Here is a 19,378-nt window from a genome sequence, read left to right as displayed (position 1 = left end):
TACCCCAGAGGTGGAGAGTTATTAGAATTTACTGTCTGAAGGGGTGATACAGGCAGAAACCAGTTTTGTACCCAATAGTGACGATAGACACAAAATGCTGGAGTAACTCAGCGGGTCAGGCAGCATCTCTGGAGCAAAAAAAAAAAAAAGTGACCTTTCAGGTTGGAACCCTTCTTCAGATTGAGAGTAGATGTGTGGGGAGGGCGGGGGGAGAGGCAAGGAAAGGCCAGAACACATCAGGGCTGGCAACAGATGGCCTCAGGATGTGCGGAGCCTATAATGGCGCATTGTTGGCTGGGGAAGGTGTAATAGTGAGAGGGAGACAAGGATGCAAACAGTGGAACAATTAGGGTGGGCGGGGGGTGGGGAATGAAGGAGTTACTTGAAATTAGATAAGTCAACATTCATGCCGCTGGGTTGTCTGAACATTTAAAATGCTGCAATCTACAAAGCTGTGGACTACGTCAAGACTCATATAGTTTTAGTTTTAGTTTTATGGGCCTGTCCCACTTACGCAACTTTTTCGGCGACTGCCGGCACCCGTCATTGGTTGTTACAGGTCGCCGAAATTTTTCAATATGTTGAAAATCCAGCGGTGACCAGAACAAGGTGCAACTCTTTGGGTGACTACTCACGACCATACAGGCTTCACCCCACGACATGTCACCGTGGTCTCGCCTGTATGGTCGTGAGTAGTCTCCTCAGTCGCCCAAAGAGCTGTAGCGTCTTTCTGGTCGTTGCTGAATTTTCAACATCTTGAACATTTTCGCAGACCTGCAACGACCTATGACGGGTGCGGGAAGTCGCCGAAAAAGTCGCGTAAGTGGGACAGGCCCATTAGAGATATAGCATGGAAACATGCCCTTCAGCCCACCAAGTCCACGCCAACCAGCGATCACCCATGCACTAGCACTATCCTATGAACTGGGAACAATTTATTGAAGCCCATTAACTTACAAACCTGCACATCTTTGGAAGGTGGGTGAAAACTGGGGCACCCAGAGGCATCCCAAGTGGTCGCAGGGGGAACATGCAAATTGTACAGAGAGCACGCGTGTTGAATATGGCACTTGGTTCTCTGGCGCTGTTGGGCAGCAACTCTACCGCTGTGCCACTGTGCCACCCGGTGTGTTGCATGGTAGAATGCAGAGGGGTGGGGTGCAGGGGGTAAAGAGTTGATGGCATAGTGGTAAGAACATGTTAAAGGGAAAATTATGGGGAGAATGGTATTGTTCCAAGAGCCAGCATGCTGCTGATGGGCTGAATGGCAACCGTCTACTTCATTAGAAAGACATGGAAGGTTAGCAAGAGCTGGGACGAGGATTAGACTGCATAAATTCTCCTTGGTCGTTGCAGACACACTAAACAGAGTAGCACCCTGCTGTGTCCGAGACAACAGCAATAAACGGAGCTGGCAACATTCAAATTGGACAACATGACAAATAAGAAGCACCAGCATAAAGTGGCGCAGGTGCATGGCGACTGTGCTACCAGAACCAGATTATTAACTCAGCAGAAATGAGGTCAACATTCCACCGTGGCAATTTGTGAATTCAATTTGATAACCTCTGAAATCAAAACATCAGAACATAACAAAGAGAAATAGGTTCCTCATAATTACTCTGCCATTCATTAGGAACGTGGCTCATCTCAACTCACTTCCAGCTTGCTGCCCAACCCCACATAAAGTCAATTTTATATATAATTTGTGACCCATCCTCCAGGTACCCAAGTCTTTTGAGAATAGAAGTAGGAGTGCAACTTCAACTCGAGGACAAGTCATTGGCTATTTTTAAAGCAGGAATTGATAGATTATTGATTAGTAAGAGTGTGAAAGGTTACAGGCAAAAGGCAGGAGAGCGAGGTTGGGAGGAAAAAATAGATCAGCCATAATTGAATGCCAGAGTAGACTCGATGGGTTGAATGGCCTACATTTTCTTCTATGCCTTATGGTCATATAAGATGGCAGAGAGGCACAGCTGGTAGGGCCATGTCTCACAGTGCCAGAGACCCGGGTTTAATTCTGTCCTCGGGTGGTGCTTGGATATGGAGTTTGCACATTCTCCCTGTGCCTGTGTGGTTTTCCTCCAGGTGCTCCGGTTTCCTCCTGCGTCCCAAAGACGTGCGGGGTTGTAGTCAAGGCGGGCTCTATAAATTGCCCCTAGTGTGTAGAAAGTAGATGCAAAAGTGGGATAACATAGAACTAGTGTGAGCGGGTGCTCGATGGTCAGCCAAAGGGCCTCTTTCCATCTCTAAACTAAACAAAATATTAAGGATAAATTGTTGACCCCTTATCCTGAGGAATGACCCTATCCATAGGAATAACCTTCTCAACATTTACTTTGTAGAGTAACCTCGGGGTCTTATAAGATGCAATGAGACCACACGTTATTCTTCTAAACACCAATGACTATAGCCAAACATTTTCAATCGCTTCCCATGATAGCTCCCTCATTTTACGAATTAACCTCAGCCTCACTTTCCTGCATTAACCCTACTTCCGATGATTTGCTTTGCCATCTATCAATCTCTTATTAAATATACTCAGTGACCAGGCCTCCACAGCACTCTTGCAGAGAAATTCCCAAAGATTCATGAGCTTCTAGGCAAAGAAAATTATTCTTCTCTTCCCGTTTGGCTGACCTTTGCCTTGAGATTATGACTACTTGTTCTAGTCACCCCAGCCAGGAGAAACACGAGAGATACAATGAAATGCAGATGCAGAAATCTTGAGCCAAACACTAAGTGCTGGATTAACGCAGTGGGCCAGGCAGCATCTGTGGGGGAAATGGACAGACAGCATTTTGGGTTGGGACCCTACTTCTAACTTCATGAGAAACATTAGCCTTGCATCTACCCTGCAAGAATTTTGAATGTTTCAATCAGAGTCTTCTAAACCCAGGAGAGTATAAGAAAACAACCAGTACATTCACTGTCTCCACAGCGACTTCTTTCAAAACAATGGGATACAGAATGTGTTCTGGAGATTTCTCAACTTTCTAGACCATAATTTTCTCCAGTGGTGATTTCTTTTAACAATAAAAACATAACTACTTGTTGGGCTTCTCCTTCTCTCTAGACCTGTAGCCTCCATCATCTCCAATTATTTTGTTATCCTTTCACGAAGACACAATACACATACATTTTTTCTGCAATTTCCTTTAACCCCAATATAATTTCTCCCATCTCAATTAATAAAGGGCTCGTGCTGAATTTTATTTATTCTTTGCCTTTTACTATTCACGGTATTCATGGACGGTTTTAACAATCTCTGTTTATGTTTCTTCTTAGATCACTTCCATATTCTACTTTCCCTTTCATCAATTTCCTGGTCCACGTTTACTGAATCCATAAAGTTTCCTCATCCTCCGGCTTACTGTCCTATTATGTCCTATTTTGTCAACATAGAGTCTTTTCCTGTATAGCAATATCATCTTTAGTCTCCAGATTGCTATGGCTGGACCTCATCTCATACAAAAGGCAACCCATTCTACAATTCAATAAACCCACATAGACAGCAGTCTGTGTTTGTTTTGTGCTCAGTTCTCTAAACAGGGCTTGAATCTACCTCACCAATTTTCCACCTCGACAGGTGAGAATACTAACAACGCCAAACATAAAACATGATTAAGTTGAGCATTGGAAAGGTACAAATTGCTGGAGTAACTCAACATGTCCCTGGAGATCATGGATAGGTGACATCCCGACTGGGAACAACACCTATCCATGTTCTCCAGGGATGCCGTCTGACCCATTGAGTTACACCGTCATTGTGTGCCAATCCTTGGTAATCCAGCATCTGTAGTTCCTCGTTTCTAGGTTGAGCATTGGGTCGCAATGAGATTCACACCAACTGAATGATACACGGTGCCATAACATCATATGTAGGAAGGAACTGCAGATGCCGGTTTGTACCGAAGATAGACACAAAGTGCTGGAGTAACTCAGCGGGTCGGGCAGCATCTCTGGAGAAAAAGAACGGGTGATGTTTCAGGATGGAACCCTTCTTCGGGCCATTGTATCATGGTCACCCAATCAAACTAATGGAACTCTCCACCTTCCAGCACCATGGGAACATTTTGTGAAATGTGGGTGTGACTGGCAAAGCCAGAAGTTATTGCCCATCCCCATGTACCCTTGAGTACAAGGCAGTGAGCCACCATCTTGAACCATCACAGTCTTTGTAATGAAGGTGCTGATACAATGGTGATGGGTAAGGAGCTCCAGGATATGACCCGGCAACAATGATGACCGTCCGATGTCAAGTGGGTGTGTGATTGAAGCCAGAGCCACCGACACACAAACTGCATCAGCTCACGAAATCTGCGCACTCTTTCAATATGAATGTATAAAGTACATGGCACCAATGTGCTTCATTGCTAACTGCCCTCTAAACAGTCTACGCATCTATGCAGTGGCATTACAGCCCTTAGAAGTAGCGCCATAGAAGACAACACCAAATGCCAATATACGTACACTGACATTACCAGCCATCCCCATAGTTTTCTTTCACTAACAGACAATCCTAGCTTTTATTGCTCCCAATCTTCAGTGCAAACACCTGTCGAGTAGAATCATATTTCACAAACAAACTGCACTTCCCCTTTAGACCACAGTACAAATGTCACAGTACAACTGAGGTCACCAGCAAAATTAGCACAATATTGACCTCGCTTGTAATTTTCACACTGAAGTTTGTTCTTCAAAAGTTCATGTCATAGGAGCAGCACTAGACCACTCGGCCCATCGAGTCTCCTCTGCCACTCAATCCTTCCCCCCCCCCCCCTCACGTACTCTCATCCCCACTCTCCCGCCCTCTCCCCACAACCTCTAACACCTTACCAATCGGGAATCCGTCAATCTCTGCTTCAAAAACATCCAGTCTTCCTCTATTGCATTACTCCATCTGGAGTGTTCCTGCTAGTGAATGCAGTAGGTTTCTCTGCACCAGTCTCATCTACACAATACATACTTGTGTGTAGAGTCATAGACTTCAAACAGCTTCAGTTTAGTTTATTGTCACGTGTACCGAGGTATAGTGAAACACTTTTGTGGTGTTCTAACCAGTCAGCGGAAAAATATTACATGATTACAACCGAGCCACCCATGCTATCCAAATGATCCATACTATTTTTCCATGAGTCTCGTGCACGTCATAGTAAGGTGATTTTAGTCGATGCACGGATTCTGCTGGGATTTCCAGCTCCCTTGTGGACATTGCAAGGCACAACTGTTTACAGGACATCAGTCTGTGCCCACATTTCTAACATTAATGTAGACAAGAAAGACAGCAGATGAATCCTCTACCCCAGCATATATCAGAAAAGGATTCCACAGAGGCACACACATCATCCCATGTGTCCTTAGACCAATGAATAGGAAAAAATTTGCAACAAGACATTTAATTTTTTTTAATAAATAGATGAAATAGGGAGACAGGGAATATACATTAGCATGGACCAAACTGGCCTAGTCCTCTCTAATGGACCTTCTGCAGATAAGATAACTAGGCCCAATGGTTGTATCATTTGCAGCTTGCATTTTCCCTTCACACTCCAGTGCAAGATAAGTCCTTTTAATGGGCATTTCACAAACAAGAGATTGTTATAACGCCACAGATAGCGGTTACACATCCTTCATTACAGGGATTGCAGCCAATTCCCTACAATTCTGTACACTGCTCGATAGTGGAGATATGACTAAATCCTGTGTTGCTTTTTTTGGGGGGGGGGGGGGGCGAGGGATTTATATTTAAAGGATTTAGGAGAGCTTACCAGGATTGGAATAGGAAGCAGAATTTACAGGCATTATATTTCAGTAGGTGAACGTTCACAATGGGGAAAAGGATAAACCGCTGACAACTAAGACACTTAATAGAATTGAACGCATCCACAGCTCAATCAATATGAACTGCAGAACACATGGTCTTTGAATTGTCTGAAATTTAGACTGGATTTTCTTCCATATTATTACTAAAAGGGGTTCTGTTCTTAATGCAGGAATAACGTGACACACTCGCCCGCAATGTACAACGGAGTGGCGTAAAAACAATAGGGACGGCGATCAATTAACTGAAAACAGAGGAACAAACTCGCAGGGAAACGTCCAAAGCGAGGAATTAGTTCCGTTTCACAGCTGACCGTAACTCCCACCAGAGCAAAAGTTGACCGTCCCCCTGGGGAATTTGCTGCTACGGTCATTTCAACTGGAAGCCACACCGGCTGCCCTGTGCGTTTAGATAACACATTCACACAAGTACCAAGACAGCTCACGGGGGTTGGGGGGAAAACATTCGGGGAAAAACCCGGGCTGGGCAGGTGTATGCGATGTGTACAGTAGTGAGCTGCGATATTCGTGCAGGGTGAGTCTCTGGGCGAGGGAGCGGCAGTGAGGAGCGAGGGAGCGAGCAAATGAGACATCGAGGGAGAGAGGGAGTCGAGAGAGAAAGACGGCGGTGAGATAGAGATACGCAGAGAGGGGCTTGGATTGAAAGAGGAGGAAGTGCGAGAGAAAGATAGCGAGAGTGGGGTTCGGGAGAAAGAAAGGCGGTGGGGGTTGCGAGAGGGAGGGAGGGAGGGGGGAGCAAAAGGGGGAGAGCGAGTAGCGGGGAAAGGGGAAGTGAGAACGGGTGCGAGGGGATGATTATGAGTGAACGAGTGTGAGAGTGAGCGACAGCGAAGAACGAGAGTGTGCGGAGGTGGGAAAGAGAGGGGAGTGAGTGGGGGGCGAGTGGGGGTAGGGAGTTGAGAGGAGGGGGGTGGGATGAGAGGGGGGCGAGTGGGGGTAGGGGGTTGAGTGGAGGGGGGAGTGGGGTGAGGGGGGGAGAAAGAATTGTGAGAGCGAGTCGACACAAGCGGGTCTGAGTAAGTGTGAGTGGAGACGAGAGAGTGGTGGTGGTGTGGTGTGGCATGGGGCGAGAGAGTGGGGACTAGGGGGAGAGTGAGGGCGAGTGTGTATCTCACTGTATGATGACAAAACAAACATTTTTCTTGAAGGTTTATTATTTTTTGTACAATTGTTCTCGTGTGCGCGCGAGGTGTTTGTGGGGGCGAGGAAGAGAACAAGTTATTGTCAGTGGGTTGGCTGCGGGAGGTGCTAGGATGGGGATGGGGGGGGGGGTAAGGGGGATGGGGGAAAGAGGAAGGGGGAATGGGGAAATGAGGAAGGGGGAATGGGGGGGATGGGAATGGGGAAGGAGAAGGGGGATGTTAACACCGCTCGGTGTCTCGTTCCAGAGCCACGCCAGAGGAACAGGAACCAATTGCATTGCACGAACGCACAGAGTGTCTCTTAATGCAATGGAACCACCTTCCTGTCGCGATGCTACACATCTAGCTACACATATTTCACATTATCGCAACAAAATAAAAAATCTGGATAAATCGAATTTCAAAAAAAAATGTTTGCAAGATACGATTCCGATCAATCCCATCTCAGACGCTGGGAATGTTTAAACTTAACATCGGTTTCACATACACTCCCAACTCTTGTTCGTGTTTGATTATCCTGTGACTGATAACGTGGGTTTCTCTCCGCTGCCTGCCATACATGTTGCACAAATCCTTGACATTTACATGCGGGGATTACACATATTAGGCAGGGGACCGCTCAAGGCTCCCGCCGCGAAGTGTGGACCGAGGAACAGTGCGTTAACACGAGCATTTTAAGAACAGACTCGAAATATCCCGTCTATCAGCAATTCTGTGTTTAAAAAAAGTACTCTTCGTGTTTCAATAAAATCCAATCTGATAAAACACAGTAGAGACAGACGTGTAACGAAATGTATAATTTGACAAGAATCACACAAATCCAGGGATGGAGCGTGTTTCACCCTTGGGGCTAGTTTACCGGGCACATACTCTGAATTTCCCCGAACCAGGCGCTTAACACCCGGGGAGGGAATCCCGGGGCACCGGCCATTCACACATCTGCACAAATCTTGTCCCCGTTTCGCAGTTTGCAGGACGGATAGAAAATTAAATAGAAATAACACGAGAGGTAGATTTTTTTTTGAAAAGCACACTAATTGGAATCAATTCCCACACACACAAAAAAACCATGCACTGTTTTAATAAATCGAGTTCAGAACTCAACGCAAACCCTTTTGCAGTGATCAGAAAATCTAATTGTATCGGCAACTCTAACTGATGCCAAGGTACATTGCGTTTGTATAATCGAAATCTCTAATCTTAACACGATGGCTACGTTACATTGTACCTTCTCTCTCCCCCCCACTACCCCCAAATCCCACTCCTGAATCATTCCTAAATCGCAAATTGGAAATGGGGGACTGTTTCTATGCGTGTTTGATTACAAATCTATGATATTCTGGCGAAAGATGCTTTGCAATTGTTGACACAACAGTCTGCATTTTCGAAACTCGTTAAAAAAATCAACCATATCTGATATATGGAATATTTTATATAGACTTTCACAGGCATAATAGTTTACAGGGTAAAATGTAACAGGGCGTTTCACTTTTTGTCCATAATCTCACAAAAACCAAATATCATATTGCAATTGTTAGTTATTTAACCATTTGAAAAGAAATATGACGTACCTCGAGTTAGAGAGTACAGCAGGATTAGACTGATAAGCCACATGCCATAAACGCACCTATTTCCCTGTGTGTGTGTGTCTTATATCTCAGTGCTGTTGAGAGAGAGAACAGAGAGAGGAAGAGAGAGGAAGAGAGAGCTCTGATCCCTCGCTTTGGTTATCGGAGACTGCGAGGTGTAGGTAGCCGCGATTCCCCAACGCCAGCCTATCCGGGACATGTCATCGCTGGCAAAAGGTGGGAAATGTCACCTCGCCCCGCCCAGTCACAGAAATGTGGAGATAAAGCGCACGCAACACTCGACTCAAATCCACAGAGCGCTCACATCGCCCGCTCCTTCTCGCTGCCTTGATACCCGCGTACAAGTGGAACTGGATACGGATCGAAAGGGAGGTAGATAGATGCCCGCCCCGAAAAACCGTGAGATGGAGCCGCCGATGAGACAGATAATTAATAAATGAATACACTCAAATGCAGCCCACACAGACGGCCGAAGCAGGCGCTAAAACCCATTAGTATCTTAAGTTTTCAATTAAAGGGATTTAATTAAACCCACCATGTTATACTTAAAACGTCCACGTCGTGGTGATTAATAGGGTCCATTGAAGGAAGGTAGATTATTTGCATTCATGCCATCGGCAGAAGCAACCGTGCAGGATCAGTGTTGCCAATAAAAGAGTGGTCCGCGGCTGGGTTAGAATCATAGGTATCAAACGTTGAGGGGGGCTGTGGACACATGTAGATTACAATGGTTCAGGGGGGAACGGCGACCGGGCTCTCGCCACCGCCAAACTCAAGGTAAAAGGTTCAACAAAGGAGGTTCGGTGCTGCGCGTTAATAAGACAATTCCCCTTCATGATCTCCTTGGATAAGGCAGGGAAAGTAACCCCACCCCACACACACACACACAGACAGAGACAGACACACACACACACAGACACACACAGAACCGCCAGAGTAACGCCATTCTCCTGAAGTATGATTGTCCATTTCTAAGTGGCGTGAGAAAAACGGGAAGAGGAGTTTTGGAGAGGACAAGAACTTTCGGCGCTCCCTCCCCCCGCCCGCGCTACTCTGAAGGCAGAAGGCGCAGCGCACTTGTCTTGCCTTGACCCGGCGCCCAGAATGAAGAGCGAAAGTTTGTAACCTGTGTAAAAGTTCCTGCGGGCGGGCCCCGTGTGGCGAGACTCCCTCTACCGGCTCCGTTCAACAGCGCAGGAAGGAATTCCTCATCCAATTTGTGTGCTGCCAACTGGCATTGTATTGCAATTAGACTCAGTGCACAGCAGCACAGAACGTGGCCATGTGCAAGGCTAGGCTGGCCTGGCCAACACTATTTCACCCCTCTCCATGTATTTCTCCAGCTCCCCCTCTTTAAAAGACAATATATTTCCACCACCCCCCTTTTCAAGATAGGCTATTAAAACACAGGGACAGAAATGGGAAGAGGTTGAATGTATGAAGCAATGGAATTAATGCTGGACTCGATTTAATCCGTGATTGTTTTCACAGGGAGTTGGGGCAAGAGGATGAAAATTACCATTACATTAAACTGGAATTCCGAATATTTCGAGCATTGGGCCGAGAATGTTGCAGACTCGTGAACGAAAATACAGGCAGTCTATTGCCCTACAATCTAATCGAATCAAGTTTGCAAGCGCGAACCGGTACGCCTACACAGTGAATCCGTTTAAATAAAAACCATATTCTTCCTGGAATGTGCCTCAACTCGCCCAAGATCGCCAAGAGCCGTGGCTAATATTCCTGAATCACACGATCTGACGTTGAAAGCTGTGACTGATTAACTCTGCACCGCGACCACAATCACTGTTCCGCCACATGGTTCGCTGCAAGCGGGGTGATTTCAACAGCAAATGCCCAGTGTATTCTCTCATTCTTTCTCTCGTTCTCCCTCTCATCCCCCCCACCCTCTCTCTAACCACCCACCCCACCCCCTTCTCTCATCCGTCTTAAAATCCTACCACCTGTAGACATCACAAAAGGCTTTGCATATGAATTCTGATTTTCACAACATAATTGATTTGAGAGATGATGTGGTGTCCAAGAGATTGTAAACACACGGGATGTTTTCTGGGAAGAACATCGCCGGTCAACGGGACAAGATTATTTCGCACCAACAGTTGCATTTTTCATTAATGCGATGAATATTGGTTCTTAATCTTATGACTGTTTTTAAAATGACTGACTTTTGCAGCGTTTTAATAACAATTAATAAATAGGAGCCTGTCAATCACATGCGAAAAATACCCCCTCCCCTCCCCTCCCCTCCAAAGCATTGAACTTTTTATTTAACTGCAATTATGGATTATGTAAAGAAAGATCTTGAAACTTTAATTTCGCGACGGACGTCATTGCATTCACTGTACCGGACTTTTCGAAGACTGTCGTTAATAAATTGGCAAGGACTCGATATGAAGCGGAGATGGAGAAAATGCTCATTAATTAAACGAGACCGAAATCTCAATGCGCGGCCAAGTTAAACATGGACTTGCCGCTTTAAAAGTTATTTTTACGTTTTCGCATGAAAGTGTCGAGGTCGATCAGGATACGAGGCGCGAACTATCAGTGCAGGGATAACAGGCGGCAGTGAAACAAGCCCCGACTTGCAAAGGGCAAGACAGGACAAGAAAGGTCTGCACCTTCCAAGCTCTGACTCAAAAGGATTGTCCAGACCAGGACAGCGGCAGACACAGGAACTAGTGTACCCAACTCTGCTGAGTATTAAAACAAGCGAAGCAATGGCCTTCTACACCCCCCCCCCCCACACACACACCCCCACCCCCACACCCACACACACACACACACACAGTGCACATCCTTAAAGGAACACTACATCGTAAGAACATAAATCCTACTTCTTCTTTCGTGTGGCATGCACAGCTTAAAGTTGTAGGACAACTTGTTCTATTTGATCTTCTGTTTGTGCACGTCTAGTTGATTGCATTAGTCGAAACAGGGCGGACCACGTGAAGGTTGCAATCTTCCACCCCAGAACATAAATGAAAGGAGAAGAATTAGGCCATTCGGCACATCAAGTCTACTCCAACATTCAATCATGGCTGATCTATCTCTATCTCTGCTAACCCCATTCTCCTGCCCTCTCCCCATAACATCTGACACCCGTAGTAATCACGCCCCCCCCCCCCCCCCCAAGTTTTTGTCATCCGGATTTTAAATCCCCCGGTCCCCTCCATATTTTGATAGCAAGTTCCGTGCCTGGATTCACCAGCCTCTGAGTAAATAAATTCCTCCTCATCTCCTTCCTAAAAGAACATTCTTTAATTTTGAGGCTATGATCTAAACTCTCCCACTAGTGGAAACATCCTCTCCACAACCACTCTATCCAAGCCTTTCACTATTCTGTACATTTCAATGAGGTCCCCCCTCATTCTTTTAAACTCCAGCGAGTACAGGCCCAGTGCTGTCAAACAGTAAATTGGAGAAAAATCTGTTTTGTCACATTATTTTCCCCTTCCACCGTTGCAGATCATGATCCCTCTCCCCTTCAGTGCCAACTTTGCCTTGTCTTTGTTCCCAAGAGACTATATTGTGTTGGAAGGAACCAGCAGATGCTGGTTTATACAGAAGTTAGACACAAAGTGCTGGAATAACTCAGCGGGTCAGGCAACATAGAGTGATGCAGTGTAGAAACAGGCCCTTCAGCTCAACATGTTCACACCGGCAAACAATGTCCCAGCTACACTAGTCCCGCCTGCCTGCGCTTGGTCCATATCGCTCCAAACCTGTCCTATCCATGTACCTGTCTAACTGTTTCTTAAACAATGGGATTGTCCCAGCATCAACTACCTCCTCTGGCAGCTTGTTCCATACAGCCACCACCCTTTGTGTGAGTAAGTTACCCCTCGGATTCCCATTAAATCTTTACCCCTTCACCTTGAGCCTATGTCCTTTGGTCCTCGATTCCCCTATGGGCAAGAGACTGTGCATCTACCCGATCTATTCCTCTCATGATTTTATGCACTTTGTACAACATCTCTGGTGAAAAGGAACAGGTGATGTTTTGGGTCGGAACCCTCCTTTAGACTTATTTTTATCGATTAGCTTTGATGGGGAGGATGGATAAGCTATCAGTCTCAACCCAACTGAGGAACTATCAGCTTGCATCTTGAGCATTTCATCTTTTAAGTAGTCCTGGAATCCCATCCAAGCTATCTCCAAACTCCTGGAGGGACAGCACCACTCTCTGCCACTGGATCCTCGACATTCTGACCCATCTACCACAATCAGCGAGGATAGGCGATATGCTGGAGTCAGGCAGCATCTTTGAGAAAAGGAATAGGTGATGCTTTGGGTGGGAACCAATCTTCAGACTGTCTGAGGGTCTGAAAGATTCTGACCCTAACCGTCACCCATTCCATTTCTCTAGAGATGCTGCCTGACCCGTCGAATTGCCCGTGCATTTTGTGTCTATCTTTGGTATAAACCAGCATCAGTGGTTCCTTCCTACACAGAATAGGTGATATTATATCCTGCACAATTAACACTGCAAAGATGAGTCCTCAGCCCCTTATTAAACTCCTTATAAACTTGCAACTCTGCCACCAAATTCTGCTCTGACTCCATCTACAATCTTGCAGATGACACCGCTGTAGGGGGGGCTTGAACAATGATGAGATGGAGTACAGGACGGAAATACCGTAGAGACCTTAGTACAGTTTTGGTCTCCTAATCTGAGGAAAGACATTCTTGCCATAGAGGGAGTCCAGAGAAGGTTCACCAGACTGATGCCTGGGATGGCAGGACTTTCATATGAAGAAAGACTGTCTAGACTCGGCTTGTACTCGCTAGAATTTAGAAGATTGAGGGGGAATCTTATAGAAACTTACAACATTCTTAAGGGGTTGGACAGGCTAGATGCAGGAAGATTGTTCCCGATGTTGGGGAAGTCCAGAACAAGGGGTCACAGTTTAAGGATAAGGGGGAAGTCTTTTAGGACCGAGATGAGAAAAAAAGAATTCACACAGAGAGTGGTGAATCTGTGGAATTCTCTGCCACAGAAAGTAGTTGAGGCCAGTTCATTGGCTATATTTAAGAGGGAGTTAGATGTGGCCCTTGTGACCAAAAGGATCAGGGGGTATGGAGAGAAGGCAGGTACAGGATACTGCGTTGGATGATCAGCCATGATCATGTTGAATGGTGGTGCAGGCCCGAATGGCCTCTACTCCTGCACCTATTTTCTATGTATGTTTCTATGTAGTAACATGGTGTCAAGACACCAACCTCTCCCTCGATGTCAACAAGATGAAGGAGCTGGTTATTGACTCCAGGAGATGTGGTGCAGTACAAGCCCCAATCAGCATCAATGGTGCCAAAGTGGAAACGGTTGAGTTTCAAGTTCCTCGTCATAAATATTACCAACAATCTGTTTGAAGTTATTACCAAGCACTTTGAAGTTACAACAAAAAAAAATCACAAATCTTCCTCAGGAGGCTAAGGAAACTCAGCACGTCTCCAATGACTCTTACAAACTTCTATGGGCGCACCGTAGAACGAATCCTATCAAATCGCATTACAGCTTGGTTTGGAAACAGTTCTGCCCAATATTGCAAGAAATTACACATTGTTGATGTAGCCCAGTCCAACACACAGATCAGGCTCCTTGCCATTGATCCCATCTACACATGGCACTGCCTTGAAAAACAGCCACCATAATCAATGACCTTTTTCTCGTTGTTTTTCACCCTCTATTCCAGTGTTCCATCAGGCAGAAGATGGATAAGATTGAAAGCATAAACCACCAGACTGAGCAACATATTTTCCCCTCTGTTATCAGACTTTTAAATGGTCTTCTCTTAACTCTTGTAATAATAAAGGTGTCATAGAGTCATATATTATGGAGACAGGCTCTTCAGCCCAACTTGCCCATGCCGACCAAGACACCCCATCCACACTAGTCCCACTTGCCTGCATTTGGCCCTCTATTCCCCCCCCCCCCATATCCATCTAAACCGTTCCTATCCATGTACCTGTCCAAATGTCTTTTAAAATGTTATATAAATGGAGGCTGTAACATTAGTTTGGAGGTGTGATTGCAGCAGATCTGAGGGATAATTGGACAGTACTTAAGGGAGTGCTTTCAGCTAACATGCAGTACAATGAGGGAAGTTTAGTAAGAATGATCGAAAGAGGATTTAGTATGAAGGTCAAGATGAATTTTGAGAAGCTTTGAGATGCCACAGAAAGCAACTCAAAAGAGCGGCAAGGTCAGTTTTCAAATAGAGGTTGGGGGTTGGGCTGAATGACAGCGGTGGGCTGGGGGAACATTCGTTTTATTTTAGTTCAGTTTAGTTTATTGCCATGTGCACAGAGGTAGAATGAAGAGCGTTTTTGTTGCGTGCTATCCAGTCAGCTGAAAGACTATACAAGGTTATTATTACTGGATGTGAACTCCTCTCAACCATGGACTCGTCATGCTCAGGAATACCTTTGATAAAACCAGCTTACAGTTTCTCTGGGATAGTTAATATATTCATTAGCTTAAGCAGTTGGTTTAGTGATCTAAATTTTAAATGTGACTCTTTCATAAGTGATAGGAGCAGAATTAGGACATTCGACATATCAAGTCTACGCCGCCATTCAATCATGGCTGATCTATCTTTCCCTCTTAGCCCCATTCTCTGCCTTCTCCCCATGACACCCTTACTAATCATGAATCTATCAAACTCTGCCTTAAAAATATCATTGACGGCCTCCACAGCCTTACGAGGCAATGAATTCTACAGATTCACCACCCTCTGACTAAAGAAATTCCTCCTCATCTCCTTCCTAAAGGAACCTAATTCTGAGGCTACGATCTCTGATCTTATACTCTCCCACTAGTGGTAACATCCTCTCCACATCCACTCTATCCAGGCCTTTCACTATTTGGTAAGTTTCAATGAGGTTCCAACATCCTCTGGTTTTAGATTTTTGGGAGTAAAACATTAAGGATGCTTCCCGCTGTAATGAGCATGTATAAATGGGACAGAAACATGGAGGCAAGGTCAAAGCTAGGATTAACTTTGGCCCCACTTAATGGAGCAGCCAGTTATATGGAACCAGGTAATTTCTGCTTCTGTGACTTTAGTCATGCTAATTTAAAAAAACATGCATCAGAAGTGGAAGCAAACCTGTATCAAATTACTGCAACTTTTATGCCACCTGTAAAAGGTGGTGATGAATGAGCAGTCACTCACATTTACAATGGAACCTCCTTAGGATGCTGCTGGTATACAGCATCTGTTATAAAACTGATTTGTGCAATTTATTTATCCAACAACTGAAAGAAAGTGGAGAGAGAAAGAAAAAATTGGTCTGTTTCCACACAGCACAAAAAAAAGTCCCTCGTTAATCACATCAAGGGAATATAGGAAACTGCATAGTAAATTTTCACAAAACAAGCCACACGCAGCAAATGCACAAATGGACATCACATCTTGTGTGTGCTTATTTACCTCTTGCAGCAAAAATATGCAAAAAGCTTTCACATGCTAATTCCTTGTTGATGTGGGATATGGTAGTAATTGCTGCTGAACCCACTTTTATAAAGATTACAATGCCCCGAATGACTGTCATGTAATAATTCTGATGTATTTTTGTTGCCAACCTCTCATACAAAATAGGGAATTATTAGGAAGGTATTATTTATATCTGGTTTAAGTGTGTTTGATAGCAATTTGGGTTTTATGCCAATGCTTTATGTTCATGCTCATTGGAAAGGAAAGCTTCAAGCTACATACCACTGCCTCCAATAAAACATAATTTAACACAATTTTTACTTTACTCCAGAGTGAACAATATCCTCTCAATGGTATATTCACTACCGGTAATACGGGATGTTTTCATCCCCTCTCTCTTCACTGTGCCCTATCCAGGTGCACACCCATGTCTCCTTGTCCCCTCACCTACCTATAATCCCTTCCTCTGGCTTCATATTTCACTCCCCTTCTCTCCTGATCTCACACTCTTTTGTCAGCTTTTCTTCGCTAGACTTTATCCATCCACCTGCCAATGAAAACCATTCGAACCTGTATCCACCTATCATTTGCTACATATAGGAAGGAACCGCAGATGCTGGTTTACACCGAAGATAGACACAAAAAGCTGGAGTAACTCAGCGGGTCAGGCAGCATCTCTGGGGAGAAGGAATGAGTGACGTTTTGGATCGCGACCCTTCGCAGACTTGCTAGACCTTATCCTGCACCCACACCTTTCCCAGCATTCTCCCCCCTCTATTACAATCAGTTTGAAGGAGAATTCGGACCCGAAACATCAACTATCCAAGTCCTCCAGCGATGTTGCCTGACTTGCTGAGTTACTCCAGCACTATGTATTTTGCTCAAGATTCCAGCATCTGCAGTTCCTTGTTAAACCATGGGATGCACACCATGATTCGGATGTTTGAATAGCCTGAGCTATATATTTCAGGTTATTTATTTTAACGGTAAAAAGCTTATGTTGATGGATTATTTGGAAGCAAAATACACAAGATGATGATTTAATATACGCTTGTATTTTAAACTAAATTCTGAAACCCAAAAACCTGGTTATTTGAAAGATTCACAAACAGGTGAATCTAGCGTGCTAATTTCAGCATCATTGAATTTCATCTCACCAATATGACATTAAAAAATCTAAATGTTCTTCATACTGCAATTGGTAAATATAAAGAAAAAAACATAAACATCTGGTAATTAATATGAATTAGTTCTCTCACCCATCATGGATGTAGGACAGAATTGCGTCGACAGATTTATTCAATACCAAATTAGTACCATCATGATATCAGAAAACCATATCAAAATAGTGATGAACATAAGCAGAAAGCTAGAAAAAAAATGTCTTGCCTTCTAATAATTAATGAAAAAGACAGCTGAAACTGTTAAAATAACTATACGTCAGATCAGGCAGGTGCTCTGTACAGCTATTTCAAATATTATACCCAAAAAAGTTCATGTTTCCTGTAAATAATATTATTTTAACTTCAAAAGCTGTTTCAATTGAACACTCAGTCACCGTATCATCCAACCTCAATCAGAGAGCAGTGCTGAACTACTATCTACCTCTTTGGTGACCCTCGGACTAACTTTGATCGGACTTGGCTGGCTTTACCTTGCACTAAACAATATTCCTTTATCATGTATCTATACATGTATCATATATCTTCGGCTCAATTGTACTCATGCATTGTCTTTCAACTGACTGGATAGCATACAACAAAAGCTTTTCACTGTACATGGCAATAAACAAAACTAACTGTATCTTGGGTCAGCTGAATTTCCGACAAGCCAGCTAATCAATATCTACCATTGACCCAAGGCATGATGTGTTAAAGTTGACTGATACATTTCCTCATAGTCCAAAAGCAAGTGAAAGCAACGGAAGGTATTGCTTAGTTGAAGTACCTGAACAGCACAAAATATTTTGATGTACATCTTCACATCTGCTCACGTGAACTCACTAACAGACGCTTACTTTCACCATCAATGGGGTTCCAAAATGGCATTGTGGCTAGAGAAAAATAAAAATGAACAGAGGCAAACTTTAACAGACGATGAAAGAAAAAGTAAATGCAGATAATATAAACCAGTCCAATGACGTTAGTTAGTTTGTTCTTTAATGTTTCCAACTAGGACAATTGTAGGGTCAAGCCCCCTAATCTATCCATTTAATTAGATAGGTTAAAATTACTTTGTCTAAATGAGATGTATTCCAATTGGTGCTTTATAGTTGTCCATGAGAGCATAATTGTGTCATGTAAAATGGGCAGATAATGCAAGCACTCCTTGGTATGCAAGTGTGAAAATGCACACTTCCAGATTCAGGAACAGTTTCTTCCCAGCTGTAGATATGCACAAAATGCTGCAGTAACTCAATGGACAGGCAGCATCTCTGCGGAGAAAGAATGGGTGATGTTTTGGGTCGAGACCCTTCTTCGGACCGAGAACCAGAGGAGAGGGTTACATAGAGATATGGCAGGGTGTGAAAACAGAAGGAAATAGGCAACGTTTCGGGCCGAAACCCTTCTTCAGACTGATGAAGAAGGATTTTGGCCTGAAACGTTGCCTATTTCCTTCGCTCCATAGATGCTGCTGCACCCGCTGAGTTTCTCCAGCACTTTTGTCTACCTTAGAATGGTTAATTGTTAGCTGATGGGAATGTGATAGGGAGGCATACAATCAGTAAAATTTAATCAGGACAGTGAAAGTAGTCGGAGAATAGTTTCCCAGCTGTTATCAGGCAACTGAACCATCCTACCAACAACTATGGAGCAGTTCTGAATTACTATCAACCTCATTGGAGACCCTCAGATTATGTTTGATCAGACTTTACTGGCTTTATGTGTATATATTTATATAATGGTATATGGACACACTGATCTGTTTTGTAGTCAATGCCTACTATGTTCTGTTGTGCTGAAGCAAAGCAAGAATTTCATTGTCCTATCAGGGACACATGACAATAAACTCACTTGAACTTGAACTTTACCTTGCACTAAATGTCATTCACGTCATTCCGTTTATCATGTATCTGTAAACAGTGGATGGCTCAATAGTAATCATGTATTGTCTGTCCGGTTATCCTAGTTAGCACGCAACAAAAGCTTTTAACTGTACCTTGGTACGTGGCAATAAGCTCAACTCAAATTAATGTTTACAATCCCCGCCGTGGTTTCAAAGACTGAGGGCCATAGTTTATATTGAAATCCATGACTCTATAAATTATTGGGACATCAGGTTTTAATATATCGAATCATTTCAGTGGTTTACGCTCATCACAACTGTTAACACTAGTTATTCA

General features: G+C 44.2%; 1 protein-coding gene across 2 annotated transcripts in view; it reads right to left on the bottom strand.

Annotated features, from left to right (window-relative positions):
* dscaml1 (DS cell adhesion molecule like 1) overlaps positions 1-8,902 on the bottom strand; it is a 488,801-nt gene extending 479,899 nt beyond the window's left edge. For both annotated transcript variants that reach the window (XM_033049745.1, XM_033049746.1), the window contains exon 1: positions 8,561-8,902. In XM_033049745.1, coding sequence (XP_032905636.1) covers positions 8,561-8,603 — 43 coding nt within the window. In that variant the 5' untranslated portion in view covers positions 8,604-8,902. The remainder of the gene's footprint in view (positions 1-8,560) is intronic.
* Positions 8,903-19,378: the final 10,476 nt, after the last annotated feature.

This window comes from Amblyraja radiata, chromosome 33, assembly GCF_010909765.2.
Source record: "Amblyraja radiata isolate CabotCenter1 chromosome 33, sAmbRad1.1.pri, whole genome shotgun sequence".
Lineage (NCBI taxonomy): Eukaryota > Metazoa > Chordata > Chondrichthyes > Rajiformes > Rajidae > Amblyraja > Amblyraja radiata.
This window is presented reverse-complemented; position numbering and strand designations above follow the sequence as displayed.